This window comes from Schistocerca gregaria, chromosome 2 (assembly GCF_023897955.1).
Source record: "Schistocerca gregaria isolate iqSchGreg1 chromosome 2, iqSchGreg1.2, whole genome shotgun sequence".
In the NCBI taxonomy this organism is placed as follows: Eukaryota; Metazoa; Arthropoda; class Insecta; order Orthoptera; family Acrididae; genus Schistocerca; species Schistocerca gregaria.
In genome coordinates this window covers 632,470,080-632,485,785 of record NC_064921.1, presented here as the reverse complement: position 1 = coordinate 632,485,785, position 15,706 = coordinate 632,470,080, and the positions used below count along the sequence as shown (strand labels likewise).

Sequence of the window (15,706 nt, the reverse complement as noted above, 5' to 3'; positions counted from 1 at the left end):
ATCTGCTATCCGTACGGCCTTTGCCCGCCGTCAGCATCTCGTTGCTGTATTTTTTGATCTGTGGAAGGCATATGACACAACATGGAGGCATCACATCCTTGCTACTTTGCATGAGTGGGGTCTTCGTGGTCAGCTCCCAGCTTTTCTTCAAAACATTTTATTGCGCCGCTCTTTCCGGGTGCAAGTCGGTGCCGCCTCTAGTTCATCTTATATACAGGAAAATGGGGTCCCGCAGGGCTCGGTGTTGAGCGTTTCCTTATTTCTAGTGGCCATTAATGGTCTGGCTGCGGCCGTGGGGTCGTCGGTGTCTCCTTTTTTGTATGCCGACGACTTCTGCATCTCATTTAGCTCAACGACTACGGGAGTTGCCGAACGCAGGCTGCAAGCAGCCGTTCGCAAGGCAGCATCATGGGCTCTGACTCATGAATTTCAGTTCTCTGCAGCCAAGACTCGAGTTATGCACTTCTGCAGGCGTCGGACGGTCCACCCTCATCCGGAACTTTACCTCGACGGCCACCTACTTGAAGTGGTGGACACTAGCCGCTTCTTAGGACTCGTCTTTGATGCCCGGCTCACATGGGTTCTTCATATTACTCAGCTGAAGCAAAAGTGCTGGCGGCACCTCAATGCCCTCGCTGCCTGAGCCACACGTCTTGGGGTGCAGATCGCTGCACGCTGTTGCGATTGTTCAGAGCCCTTGTGCAGTCCAGGCTTGATTATGGAAGCATGGCCTATGGGTCTGCATCACCCTCAGTGTTGACATTGTTGGACCCCATACACCACTGTGGGGTTTGGCTTGCAACTGGCGCTTTCCGTACGAGCCCCGTGGATAGTCTACTGGTGGAGGCCGGGGTTCCCCCGCTGCGGATTCGCCGCCACAGACTGCTCGCCGACTATGCTGTCCACGTGCATTGCTCGCTGGGCCATCCCAATCATCGCCTGCTTTTCCCTGCCATGGTCCTCCCTCTGCCCGACCGGCGACCTAGGTCTGGGCTTTCCATTGCTGTTCGCGTCCAGTCCCTGCTGTGGGAACTGGGGTCATTCCCTCTTCTGCCACCCTTCCGGGTCCGTGCACCCACGCCTCCCTGGTGTATGCCCCAGCCATCTGTCCGCCTGGACTTGGCACAGGAACCCAAGGACTTGGTTCCGCCTGTGGCCGTCCATCGCCCTTTTCTTGCGCTCCTCACCTCATTTTCAGGCTGTGAGCCTGTCTACACTGATGGTTCCCTGGTAGATGGTCATACTGCCTACACTTTTGCTCACACTGCCCATGTTGAACAGCGCTCCTTGCCGGCTGGCTGCAGTATTTTTACTGCAGAGCTGGTGGCCATATTGTGCGCTCTTGAGCATATGCGTTCCTGCTCAGGTACGTCCATTGTCATCTGCAGTGACTCCCTGAGCAGCCTCCAGGCTATCGACCGCTGCTATACCTCTTCTCCTCTGGTATCCTTTATTCAGGAGTCTGTTTTTGCCATTACCCGCTCTGGTCGTTCGGTGGTCTTTGTCTGGACGCCAGGTCACGTTGGCATCCCGGGGAACGAACGTGTCGACAGGCTGGCCAAAGGGGTGATCGACGCCCCCGCTTTGGAGATCAGCCTCCCGGCTCGTGATCTGCAGCTGGCATTGCGCCGTAAGCTGCTTGGGATGTGGCATGACGAGTGGTGTAGCCTGACTTCACCGAATAAACTGCGGGCTGTTAAGGAGACGACCGATGTGTGGTGGTCCTCCCTGCTGGCTTCTCGCAGGGACTCTGTCATCCTGTGTCGGCTACGCATCGACCATACCTACCTGACGCAAGGACATCTTTTGCGTCAGGAGGATCCCCCCCTGTGTCAGTGTGGGTCCCGGTTGACGGTCGTCCACATTTTGTTGGAGTGTCCCCGACTGCGCACCCTCCGGCAGTCTTTTAATCTCCCGGGCATGTTGCCTTTGGTTTTATGCGACGATGCCTCCATGGCTGACGACGTTTTAAATTTTATCTGTGGTAGTCCTTTTTATGGTTCCATTTAGGGAGGTCCTGCACCTTTCCCTTTCTGTGTCTCTTGTCCTCGAGTCTCTCGTAATCGGATGCAGATTTTAGTGTGTATTAGGATGGTTGAGTCTTTCCCTTTTTTGTACCCATGGTCAGTCAACCAGTCTCCGGCCCTCTTCTTTTCTTCCGTTTCTTTCTGTCCGGTATTCGTCTGTACTCTTCTTGTCTCTAGTGTTCGCTGCCGCATTGGTGTTCTTTCAGTGACTGGGGGGAGGGGCGTCTCCTCCCCCTTGGGGTTTTACCTGCCCCGTAAATTTCCGTCTCGCCTGTTTTTGGAATGGGGGACTGATGACCTTAGCTGTTTAGTCCGCCTAAAACATTCCAACAACAACCACCATCACCACTCTTTGAAATTCTGTAGGTAGCAGGATCAAGTACTAGGAGCAAAAGGTTAAGTATAATTTCAGTATAAAATTCAAACAATGGCAACTCCAGGTTGGAATATGAGGAAAAGGATAGATTGCTACTCACTGTATAGGTGACTCTTTGATCTGCAGACAGGCACAACGAAAAGACTGTTACATATTAAAGCTTTCAGCCAAAGCCTTCTTCAGCTAAAGAAACACACACACACACACACTTGCTCACGGTGGCATGAGGTATGCTTGCTTGTCTGTAAGCACATCAATTGGAACTTGCCACTGTGTTCCTTGAACAACTGTATCACACTCGTGGCCTTGTGAAATGGCACATTATCTTGTTAAAAAATGCCACTGCTGTCAGGAAACATGATCATCATGAAGGTATGCATGTGGTTCGCAACCACTGTATATGTTGGCCATCATGATGCCTTGCACAAGTTCCACTGGACCCATGGCTGCCCATGTGAATGTTCCCCAGAGCATAATGGAACTGCTGCAAGCTTTTTGCCTCCTCACAGTACAGGTGTCGAGGAACTGTTCATCTGGAAGCCAACTGATTCAGCCCTCCTATCAGCATGGTGAAGGAAGTATCAGAATTTATCAGACCATGCAGTGCTCTTCCACTGTGTCAATGTCAAATGCTGATGGTCATATGTACATTTCAGTTGTAGTCGCCAATGTTGTGGTGTTATTTTTAGCATATGCATGGGTCGCTGGGTGCAGAGGTCCATCATTAGAAGTGTTTGGTGCACTTTGTGTTCAGACACACTTGTACTCTCTCCCCAGCATTTGAGTCTGATGTTAATTCTGCCACAGTTTGCCTCCTCCTGTGTTTTACCAGTCTGACCAGTCTATGATGTCTGACATTTGTAATGTTGTAATGAGCGCTGGCCGCCCAGTCCCACAATTCCTGGATGTGGTTTCACCTTGGTTTTGCCACTTGTTGAAGACACTTACCATAGTACTCCTCAACCATCTGACAAATCGTTCAATTTCTGAAATGCTTATGCTGAACCTCCGGGCCATCACAATCTTGTCTCAGTCAAACTCACATATATTGCACATCTTCCCAATTTTACAAACCGAGCGAGATGGCGCAGTGGTTAGACACTGGACTCGCATTCGGGAGGATGACGGTTCAATCCCGCATCCGGCCATCCTGATTTAGGTTTTCCGTGATTTCCCTAAATCACCCCAGGCAAATGCCAGGATGGTTCCTCTGAAAGGGCACGGCCGACTTCCTTTCCCATCCTTCCCTACTCCGATGAGACCAATGACCACGCTGTCTGGTCTCCTTCCCCAAACCAACCAACCAACCCAATTTTACACGCAGACAACGCACTCAGTGATGCAACATGCACTTTGCATGACTCTAACTAGCAGTCATTCCTCACCATGTGATGGTGTTATTGTCTGGGCTTATATCAATAGTAGGTTAGTAGTCATAATGTTCTGGCTGGTTAGTGTATAGTTTTATGCAAGACATACACGTGCAACTTGTATGGAAACCATACTGCAAATAGAAGCCACAAAGATCATGAAAGGGAACAGTAGCTGAGAAGACTGTGGGACAGGATTCTAGCCTATTCCTAATGTTATTGAATATGTACATTGAGCGACCTGTGGTGAAAACCATGGAGAAATTTTTAAAGGGAAGTAGAGTTCAGTGAGAAAACATAAAAACTCTACGCTTTGCTTTTGCCAGTGACATTATAATTCTGTCCGTCAGCTAAGGAGAAGGAAGAGCAGTTGAATTGAATAGATACTATCTTGAAAAGCACTAACAAGACAGAAATCAACAAAAAATAAAACAATGGGGATGGAATTAATCAAATTAAATTATGAAATGAAAAACGTAAAGGGAGTAGACGAGTTTTGTTATTTGGGCAGCAAAATAACAAATTATGGCAGAAGTAGAGACAATCTAAAATGCAGAATGGCTACAGCAAGAAGAGCATTTCTGGTAAAGAACATTTAATATAGAATTAAGTGTTAATAAGTCTATTCTATAGGTATTAACCTGAAATGTAGCATTGTAAGTGACTGAGACATTGTCGATAAACTGTACAGGCGAGAAGAGCATAGAGGGTTTAGAAATTTGGTGCTTCAGGAGGATCCTGCATATAGATGGGTTGATGTATAAATAAGGAGGTGGTGTTGAACCATATTGGGAAACAATTAATCAACTGCACAACGTGACTGAAAGAAGGGAGTGATTGACATCAAGCATCGTGGGGTATGAAGGACTCGTCAGTTTACTAATGGAGGGAAGTGTGGTGGGTAGAAATTGTAGAGGGAGATAAAGGCTTGAGTACAGTGAGCAGCATCAAGTGTATGTAGGTTGCAACAATTACACTGAGATGAAGCAGCTTGGACAGAATAAAATTAACATGGAGAGCTGTATAAAACCAGTCTTTGGCCTGAAAACACCTCAACAACAAAAGCAACAGCAGCATAAGGGTATAAAGAATGTTGGGTGTAGTCAAGCTGCAGAACTGAAGATTACTAAAAAGAGATGGAAGATCACATTAGAGTATATGTGCTGACAGTCGCGAGACAAGAAGTTGTCTGATACCTAGTGCCTAATTTAATTTATGTAGCCTTAAAGGTGATGCAGTTAAGAAAAGTATGTTGTCGTAGTGGCAGTTCTATATTAAAACTTTGTACTCTCTTTGCTGAGAACTTTAGTGTTTGTGTTTGTGTATGATGTGATTCGTAAGTGTTTTGCATTCTTAGTGCAGAATTTAAATTTTTTGCAGGTGGGAAATGAGGTACGATGTGTACGGTCGGCGTTACTACGTTGATCACAACACACGCAGCACTTCTTGGGAGCGTCCGCAGCCTTTACCCCCAGGTTGGGAAATCCGAAGAGATCCTCGAGGTCGTATATACTATGTAGATCACAATACACGCACCACAACCTGGCAGCGACCGAACTCAGAGAGGCTGCAGCATTTTCAGCATTGGCAAGGAGAGCGCGCACATGTTGTGCAGCAAGGCAATCAGCGCTTTCTTTATCCCCAGGTACAGTGTAATTGAATGAATAATATATTGAGACATGAAAATTCGAAGTAAGTATGGAAATTACCTGAAAAACTGTGTGTACCACTACCACCACATCATGCATGCACACTTGCGTGTGTGCACGCGCGTGCGCGTGCCCCCCCACCCCCCCCACACACTCACACTCACACTCACACACACACAAACTAACTACTACATTGTTGGACAGATTTGTAAAATAATAAATAAATAAATAAATATTTTGGTGCTGTGACCATCTGGAGGGGGACGGGGTCTGGGTTAAATTTCAACATCTTAAAATGTTATTGTAATGCTGTTTTTTATACAGATATGGTGTTCCATCACACCATCACAAATCAAACGTGTATGTGTGTGTGTGTGTGTGTGTGTGTGTGTGTGTGTGTGTGTGTGTGTGTGATAAAATTAGTTTAAAAGTCATTGAAATATTTCCACTGGTAATTGCCTAGGTAAATCAGAGAAGACTGAAACAAGAGTGAAATTTATATTTATCCATTCTTGGGACCCTGGCTAGTATGAATGCCTCAAAGATGATGTATAGGGTTCTTCATAAGTATCTATGGTGCTTCAGACGATTTTTGGAAACTGCAAGACGTGCAGAAAAATTACATATATATCAGTAGATAGACCACCTCTCAAAGTTTTGAACAATAATGTGATTTGGCATAGTTGCAGTGTTCATTAACTGGGATGCAAATGCACCACAAAATTTAGACATACAATCTGTCACATATTGTCATATTGAATTAGTTGGTGCCTGCAACCCAGTGAACAGATTCACAAAGTGGGCTGGCATCTTAGAAGCAGCAGTGCTTTTAGTTGTCTAGATGCACATGCTTTTCAGCCATTCTTGATGTCTGTCTCTTCACAAATATTACCCACATTAAGCAACTATAATGTGAGTTAAATACTGAGGACATCCTCTGTACACTTATGTCTATTTCCTTCATGTCTTGTAGTTTTCATGCAGTCACCTTCTGAAACCATGAAGGTATTCATGAATAAGCCTGTACAGTTGTGGATTGGCTCAGTTGCCATTGAAACTGGTGGCGAGTAGTAATATATCAGATGGGTTGATGGAGGGGGGGGGGGGGGGGTGAGACTCCGTACAGGAATATCTTTTAGGCACATTGTCACCATGTCCCGTGAACTGTTCATGGGAACTTCTACCTTCTACAGGGACTTACTGACAGTTGGATCTTGCAATGTCTAGTTAAGAGATGTCAGTCCATAAACTATTTGATAATCAGCAATTATCTTTACCACAGCAATTTCGTCCAGTATATTTTTATCAGAGGCATATTTTAAGATTACATAGCAAATAGAAAAAAAGGATTTACATGTAGTTAATTAAAAGTGACTCTGAAGATACCAGTGATGGTCAAATTGAGATACATACAAAGAGACTAAAGTAGTGAAAATCAGAAAAACTGTTATGAAGATTTAAAGTGCGCGTCGTTTATGACAGCAGCCGCGTTTAGGTTCATTCTGCGTATCTGACGTCACAAAACACACTCAGCCAATGAACAGAGGACAACGTTTCTAGAGCTCTACTGCAGTGCAGAGCACGGACGAGTGTCTTCAATTTTAGAAATGTTCAGTCAAAAATAAAGTAAATGAACAAAAGCAATGTCTTGATAGCAGACTTTCTTTTATAGAAAGTTTGGAAAAAGCATTCCTTATACCAATTGCTTCATATTCCATTAATTAATTAAACCAAACAAGCAATAAGCCTCCTAATTCAGGCGATAGCAAAGAAAGGTGTTTGTATCATTATCACGAACTTTTTCACAATAAAGAACAGTGGTAATTGTTTATTTCCTATTGTACTTCGACAAAATGTGAGTAATTCATAGTCATTCCAACAGTGTTTGTCGGTATTTTGCGTGCTATGTTACAGTGCTCCAGGAGCTCTCTTGAATGACTAGTTGCATTAGCGTAGTGGTTAAGGCGGTAGGCTGCCAGGTGAAAGGATATGAGTTCAAACCTTGATTGGTGCCTTATATTTTCTTTATTTAAAAAAATATCAAAGTCTCTTACTTCATGAATTTTATTTGTTTGAATGTAATTTTTTGAAATTTCTAGTGGTTTGTCTCTTCATTATAATCATAAGTTTTCGGTTTTTCTAATTTTGTCCTCCAATATTTCTTTTTACAGCAATTAAAAACAATGAAAAGACACAAACACACACAATATTCATGTTATCTGTTTTGTTTGTATATTTTTTACTATTCATATTGATGTATATTCTTTTGTGACAGTAAGTTGCTGAGCTACTTGATTGTAGGACACAATTCTTTGCTTTGCTGCTTTGGCAACATCATCATATTCAATGTTTTCGTCGACTGATCTATGTTTTGGCAAGTATTTGCTGTCCATTGTGACAAACACAAATTTTTTTGCACACTGTGCCTCACTGACAATATATTTTAGTTTTTTCTATGTTTTATTACGTCCGCAATTCAGTTTTGTGTACTTCGCCAACTTTGTTTTAGTCAGAACTTCTTAGAAAAAATCGAAATGACTCTGGTATAAATAAAACTTTTATTACAGTCGCAAAAGACGGAATATTTCTCAGTATTACATATGACAGTTATCTGGTACTTATATTAATGAGATATTGTTATACAACAAATTTTATATGAAATTTAGTTATCTTGTCCACATTTTATTCTCAACATTGTGGCAACTAAATTCGACCATACGGAAAGTATACACTATGGACTTTAACCTCTGAAAACTCTTCAAAATTTTGTGCGGTGGTTTACTACATTTAATGCTGCACAGTAACTGCGTTGAACATCAAAACAAAATTAAGTCATTCACGGGGGGAAGTTATCAGTCAAGAAGATGTGTAAAAATCAAATTTTTGGGCCAAATAGTTTTTGTGAAATCGAATAAGTGTCAAAGCAGTCTGAACTCCATGTGTCAGCACAGGCGAGTAGTGCAGTGATGACAAAATCGCGCACAGTGCAGAATGCGGGGAGTATGTCTTTGTAGCAGTAAAAGGGTTAATGCACCCGTGGTGGCTTTACTTGATAAACTGCGCGCTCCCCCCTAAACGTAAGTTTGCATACTATACTATACTATACTACGGCACTGCTTCTCATGGCGCGTGTGTCGTTTTGCAACTGGCAACGCAGCAATCTCGCGCGTCGCAGCAATCTCGCGCGTCTGGGCGGGCATGTGTGAGCTGCCAGGATAAAAGCATTGAACTATAGAAAATCAAGAATTCTGTAAGTGGTTCCACCTAACAAAACAAACAGTTTACTTTATCTTTGGTCTTGTGTGATCAGATTCAGCATAAGACATGAAGTTAAATTCATGTTCTAGGTTATTATGATTTTAATAGTTCTTTTCGGTTCTTCTATAAGGTTTGTTTAAAATGGTAATGAATTCTTAATAAATCTAAGACTTTGCATTAAATTTCCATGTCAGGAATACTGCTGCATTGCCAATGAACCAACTACTTTTAACCTAATGATTTTACACTCTAGGAAGCACACCAATTGCACTTGGTGATACCATAGGATTTAGCACAGCAACTGCTTCTCAAATAGTAGGTAAGGAATAAAAGAGAAAGCCGGCTGGTAATCATAGCTGACACTTGGTTCAAGAATCATAAAAGAAAGTTGTATACATGGAAGAAGCCTGGAGACACTGGGTGATTTCAGATTATAAAATGGTAAGACAGAGATTTTGGTCCAGATTTTAAATTGTAAGACATTTCAAGGGGCACATGTGGACTCTGAGCACAGTTAATTGATTATGAACTGTAGATTAAAACTGAAGAAACTGCAAAAAGGTAAGAATTTAAGGAGCAGGGTGGGACCTGGAAAACTGAAAGAACCAGACATTGTAGAGAGTTACAGGTAGAGCATTAAGGAACTATAGAAAAGAATGCAGGAAAGAAATACAGTAGAAGAAGAATGGGTAGCTTTGAGAGATGAAATAGTGAAGGCAGCAGATCATCCAGTAGGTAAGAAGACGAGGGCTAGTAGAAATTCTTGGGTAACAGAGGAGCTATTGAATTTAATTGCTGAAAAGAGAAAATATAAACAATGCTATAAATGAAGCAGGCGAAAAGAAATACAAACATTTCAAAATTAAAATCGACAGGGTGTGCAAAATGGCCAAGCAGTGATGGCTAGAGGACAAATGTATGGATGTAGAAGCATATATCGTGGAGTAAGGTATATACTGCCTGTTGTTGTTGTTGTTGTTGTCTTTAGTCCAGAGACTGGTTTGATTCAGCTCTCCATGCTACCCTATCCTGTGCAAGTTTTGTCATCTCTTGGTCTCCCTCTACAATTTTTACCCTCCATGCTGCCCTCAAATACTAAATTGGTGATCCCTTGATACCTTGGAACATGTCCTACCATCCTATCCCTTCTTCTAGTCAAGTTGTGCCACAAATTCTTCCTCTCCCCAATTCTATTCAGTACCTCCTCATTAGTTCTGTGCTCTACCCATTCAGTCTTCAGCATTCTTCTGTGGCACCACATTTCACCAAAGCCTCTATTCTCTTCTTGTCTAAACTAATTATAGTCAATGTTTCACTTCCATGCATGGCTACACTCCATGCAAGTACTTTCAGAAAAGGCTTCCTCACACTTAAATCTATACTCAGTGTTAACAAATTTCCCTTCTTCAGAAATGATTTCCTTGCCATTGTCAGTCTACATTTTATATCCTTTCTACTTCGACCATCATCAGTTATTTTGCCCCCCCCCCCCCCCCCCCCCCCCCGCAATAGCAAAACTCCTTTACTCCTTTAAAGTGTCTCATTTCCTAATCTAATTCCCTGAGCATCACCTGATTTAATTTGACTACATTCCATTATCCTCGTTTGGCTGTGTTGAAGTTCATCTTATACCCTCCTTTTCAGACAATGTCCATTCTGTTAAACTGCTCTTCCAGGTCCTTTGCTGTCTCTTCTAGAATTACAATGTCATTGGCAAACTTCAAATTTTGATATTCTTCTCCATGGATTTTATTTCCTACTTAAAATTTTTCTTTTGTTTCCTTTACTGCTTACTCAATATACAAATTGAATAACATCGGGGATAGACTACAACCCTGTCTCACTACATTCCCAACCACTGTTTCCTTTTCATCCCACTTGACTCTTATTATTGCCTTGTGGTTTCTGTACAAATTATAAATAGCCTTTCGCTCCCTGTATTTTACCTCTGCCACCTTCAAAATTTGAAAGGGAGTATTCCTGTCAACATTCTCAAAAGCTTTCTCTAAGTCTACAAATGCTAGAAACATAGGTTTGCCTTTTCTTAATCTATTTTTTAAGATAATTCTTAGGGTCAGTATTGCCTCGTGTGTTCCAACATTTCTATGGACTTCAAACTGATCTTCCCCAGGGTTAGCTACAGCCAGTTTTTCCATTCGTCTGTAAAAACTTCATGTTAGTATTTTGCAGCCATGATTTATTAAGGTGATAGTTCGGTAATTTTTCACCTGTCAACACCTGCTTTCTTTGGGGTTGGAATTACTATATTCTTCTTAAAGTGTGAGGGTATTGCAACTGTCTCATACATCTTGTTCACCAGATGGTAGAGTTCTGTCAGGGCTGGCTCTCCCAAGGTTGTCAGTAGTTCCAATGGAATGTTGTCTACTCCTGGGGTATTATTTCAACTCAGGTCTTTCAGTGCTCTGTCAAACTCATCATGTAGTATCATATCTCCCATTTCATCTTCATCTACGCCCTCTTCCAGTTACATAATATTGCTACCCAGTACATTGCCTTTGTATAGATCCTCTACATACTCCTTCCACCTTTCTGCTTCCCCTTTTTCACTTAGAACTGGTTTTCATCTGAGTTCTTGATATTCATACAAGTGGTTCTCTTTTCTCCAAAGGTCTCTTTAATTTTCTTGTAGGCAGTATCTATCTTACCTTCTGTGATGTATACCTCTGCATCCTTACATTTGTCCTCTAGCCATCACTGCTTAGCCATTTTGCCTTCCTGTTGATCTCATTTTTGAGATGTTTGTATTCCGTTTGCTTACTTTATTTACTGCATGTTTATATTTTCTCCTTTCATCAATTAAATTCAATATCTCTTCTGTTACCCATGGGTTTCTACTAGCCCTCGTCTTTTTACCTGCCTATAGGAAAATTAAAGAGACCTTTGGTGAAAAGAGAACGACATGTATGATTATCAAGAGCTCCGATGGGAAACCTGTCGTATTCAAAGAAGGGAAAGCAGAAAGGTGGAAGGAGTATATAGAGGACCTATAAAAAGGCGATTTACTTGATGGCAATCTTATGAAAATGGAATAGGATGTAGATGCAGATGAAATGGGAGATATGGTACTGCAAGAATAATTGGATACAGCACTGAAAGACCTCTAAGTAGAAAGAAGTCCCCAGCAGTAGACAGCATTCTGTTAGAACTACTGATAGCTGTGGGAGACGCAGACATGACCAAGCTCTTCCATCTGGTGGGCAGGATGTATGAGACAGACAAAATACCCTCAGACTTCAAGAAGAATATAATAATTCCAATTTCAAAGAAAGCAAGTGCTGACAGGTGTGATAATTGCCAAACTATCAGTTTAATAAGTCATGGTTGCAAAATACTAACACAAATTCTTTACAGATAAATGGAAAAACTGGTAGTAGCTGACCTGGTGGTAGATCAGTTTGGATTCTGTGGAACTGTTAGAACATGCGAGGAAGTACTGACCCCCTTACTTACCCTAGAAGCTAGGTTAAAGAAAACAGATCTAAGTTTCTAGCATTTGTAGACTTAGAGAAAGTGTTTGACAATGTTGGCTGGAATACTTTCAAATTCTGAAGGTGGCAGGGGCCAAATACAGGGAGCGAAAGGAATTTGTACAGAAAGCACATGGCATTAGTAAGAGTTGAGAGGCATGAAAATAAAGCAGTGGTTGTGAAAGGAGTGAGACAGGATTGTAGCCTATCCCCGATGTTATTCAATTTGTGTATTGAGCAAGCAGTAAAGGAAACACAAAAAAAATCATTTGGAGTAGGAAATAAAATCCATGGAGAAGAAGTAAAAACTTTGCAGTTTGCCTATAACATTCTAATTCTGTCAGAAACAGCAAAGGATGTGGAAGAGCAGTTGAACTGAATGGACAGTGTCTTGAAAGGAGGATATAAGATGAACATCAACAAAAGCAAAACGAGGGTAATGGAATGTACTCAAATCAAATAAGATGATGCTGAGGGAATTAGATGAGGAAATGAGACATTTAAAGTAGTAGACGAGTCTTCCTATTTGGGGAGCAAAGTAACTGAGGATGGTCAAAGTAGAGAGGATATAAAATGTAGACTGGCAATGGGAAGGCAAGCGTTTCTGAAGAAGAGAAATTTGTTAACATGAAGTATAGATTTAAGTGTCAGGAAGTCTTTCCTGAAAGTATTTGTGTGGAATGAAGCCATGTATGGATGTGAAATGTGGGCAATGAACAGTTTAGACAAGAAGAGAGTAGAAGCTTTTGAAATGTAGTGCTACAGAAGAATGCTGAAAATTAGATGGATAGATCACATAATTAGTGAGTTGGTACTGAATAGAATTCGAGAGAAGAGGAATTTTTTTGCACAGAGATGGAGCCACTCCACACCAACATCGGCATGATGGCCAACACAAAAGGTGTACTGCCATCTCTGCATAAGGGTTAATTTTCACTAGAGTGAGGTCTTGCAGGATGTGGGTACTGCAATGTTCGCACACATCTGGTTAAGGTTAACCATTAATGCGCTCTCATCTGGAGATAGATTGGGTAGAAAGTTGAGCAGAGGGAGCAGTTTGAAGGGCAGAAGGGAGAAAATGGCCAAGGCAAGAGCCAAGGGGAAAAAAAACTTTTGTGATGGTTGGGTCGAATTGTAAGAGCAGTAGTGGTTTACTTGATTCCTGCGACAGGTCATGCAAGAGTGGGCTTTGTTAGTAATGGGTATCATGCAGGTCGATATCTTTGACATTGTGCGGTGCTGTTACTCAGAGGCTGCTACTGGGTGCCGGTCTTGGTTTCTCAATCAGCATCAGCATACCTGTAGCAGTTGGGTTCATTGTGGTTTTGTGTCCAATAGGTCGTATATCACATTCACAATATAGGGTAATGTTGGCGATTTGTTCGTGCACCAGCGTGTGAGCTTGTCAGTCTCCCTGCTGAAACATGTTGGTCGGCTTTAATAGGAGCTGTCATATCCAGTTGCCATAGGTGGTTATTCCTTAGCTAGTAGTGTCTTTGGCCGCTTATGCTTCCACCTATGGTTGTGATCATAGTTTCCCAGAGTAAGGATGAAAGGATTGTCGAGTGACTCGGGTTCCTGCATAGTTGTGTGGCACGTTTTTTGAATTCTTCCTTGAGGGTTTCAAGGCAGTATTCAATGCAAAGATTGCAGTTGTGGTGCATCTTCTTGAATGTTTATAATGAGACAGTCAGGTCAGTGCAGAATATTTATGCATTTCTCTTTCATTGTTATATTAAATATTTTCCATCCACTGTTTGACAGCCTTAATAGTCTTGTCATTTGTTAGCAGCAGACACTACTTGGCACATTTTTATATACTTCAGCAGGTGTTGAGCACTCTGTAGTTCTTCACAGGAGTGTATGGTTATTTCTTGAGGAAACATTTACCATTACTGTATATTCATCACATATTTTAAGACCAAAGTCCGGAACAGATTCGGGTTTATGCATATAAATAAAACCCAGTTGTGACCTGTAGGTAGCTTATTCATTATTTAGTGGAAGAAATGGTCACTGAATTTTGGCTCTCAGTTTCAGAAATCAACTTGTTGCCCTTGCTTAGAAGCTATAGTACAAACAAAATCTTTGCAAATGCTTTAGGTTTGTCTTTTCTTTCCTCTGAAGTAACTTCTCACCCTAAATTCAGGTGATGTGATGCTAGTGAGATGGATTAGAGGGTTGACTAGAAATGGCTTAAGACATTGAGTAAAGATATGGGCCATTTGATTGAAGATTACGTCGCTATAATTTGTATGAGATAATGATCTGATACTACAAGAACACCTTACCAGCCTTTGCAGCAGCATTCTCTGAAGTAACATTGTTATATAAGTGCTTTTGTGGCTGTCACTTTTGTTGCAAAGCGTCTTGTTCAAGACCCAGTTTAAGAATTGTTTATCCCTATCTCCATCATCTTGTGTAGAAGTTAGGCCTTTCTCTTGAAAATAGCAGCTGTAAAAGTTAGGTTTGTTCAGCACACCTGACATCACATATTCTCTGATAACCAGTGGGCATTCGGTAGTTTTCTGAGCACTCATTTGTGAATGTTGTAGTGAACGTGAGCATTAAACATGATTGTAGTGAGTTATTTAGTGAACTTTATTCCATTAGTTGTGAGTTGTCGTGGCTGACGATGACGGTCAACAAGAGAGTGGTGCAATTTGCAGGAGACACTTTCCCTTCTTCGAGCACTGCAACTATCACTTTCAATGGGATCATGGCAACCCCCACCTGTGCCTTGACTTGTGCAGACTGCCATTGTTCGTGAATCAGAGTATAGTTCACCATATTATTGACTGTAGATAAAACTCTAATTTTGTTTTCAAACTTGGAAGTAAATGCTGGAAGTCAGGAATTCAGCAAAATATCCAATTGTGTAGATAAATAAAACACATCTCAGATTTATGTGAGAGATGTTGTTAAAGTAAAGTACATTAACCCTTCATAATAAACACTTCTTTAGATAGAACATTGCAGTAATTGATTGACTTTCAGTCTCATTGTAAATATCAAGGTGATGGATTGAAATACAACAGAATGAATACATGTTTCAAATATTCTTTTGTTCATTTTTCTTTTTGTCATCCCAGGCTCTTGCCCCAGGGCCAATGGACTTCTCCGACCTGGGGCAACAATTTGTGGAGTATGCACATTTTCCCCCGCACTGCCACTTGCATAATTAATGCGATCGTCATCCCACATTGAAGACATGCATTATCCCTCCAGATTATTTGCCACAGGCAATTATATTTTTAAAAAAATGTGCAATAGGTGCACTCTCCTAACTGTTAAATCATTACCCCACTTTCCCACTGTATAGTTAATGAGCATCACTCATTGGCAAAGTAAACACAGGGTTACACATCCCTCTTCTGGAGTATGTAACACCACAACCTGCACATTTTACATAGAAGTAAGGAAAGGTAATGTAAATGGCTTGTGTGTGTGTGTGTGTGTGTGTGTGTGTGTGTGTGTGTGTGTGTGTGTGTGTGTGTGTGTGTGTGTGTGTGTGTTTCCGGGGAGGGGGGGGGAGCCG

At 41.8% G+C, this 15,706-nt stretch overlaps 1 protein-coding gene across 1 annotated transcript in view; it reads left to right on the top strand.

The window, feature by feature from the left end:
* Positions 1-15,706, top strand: part of LOC126334649 (E3 ubiquitin-protein ligase Su(dx)) — a 114,003-nt gene that overhangs the window by 63,761 nt on the left and 34,536 nt on the right. Inside the window, exon 7 of the mRNA XM_049997094.1 lies at positions 5,154-5,418. Within this exon, the coding sequence (XP_049853051.1) occupies positions 5,154-5,418 (265 nt within the window). The remainder of the gene's footprint in view (positions 1-5,153; positions 5,419-15,706) is intronic.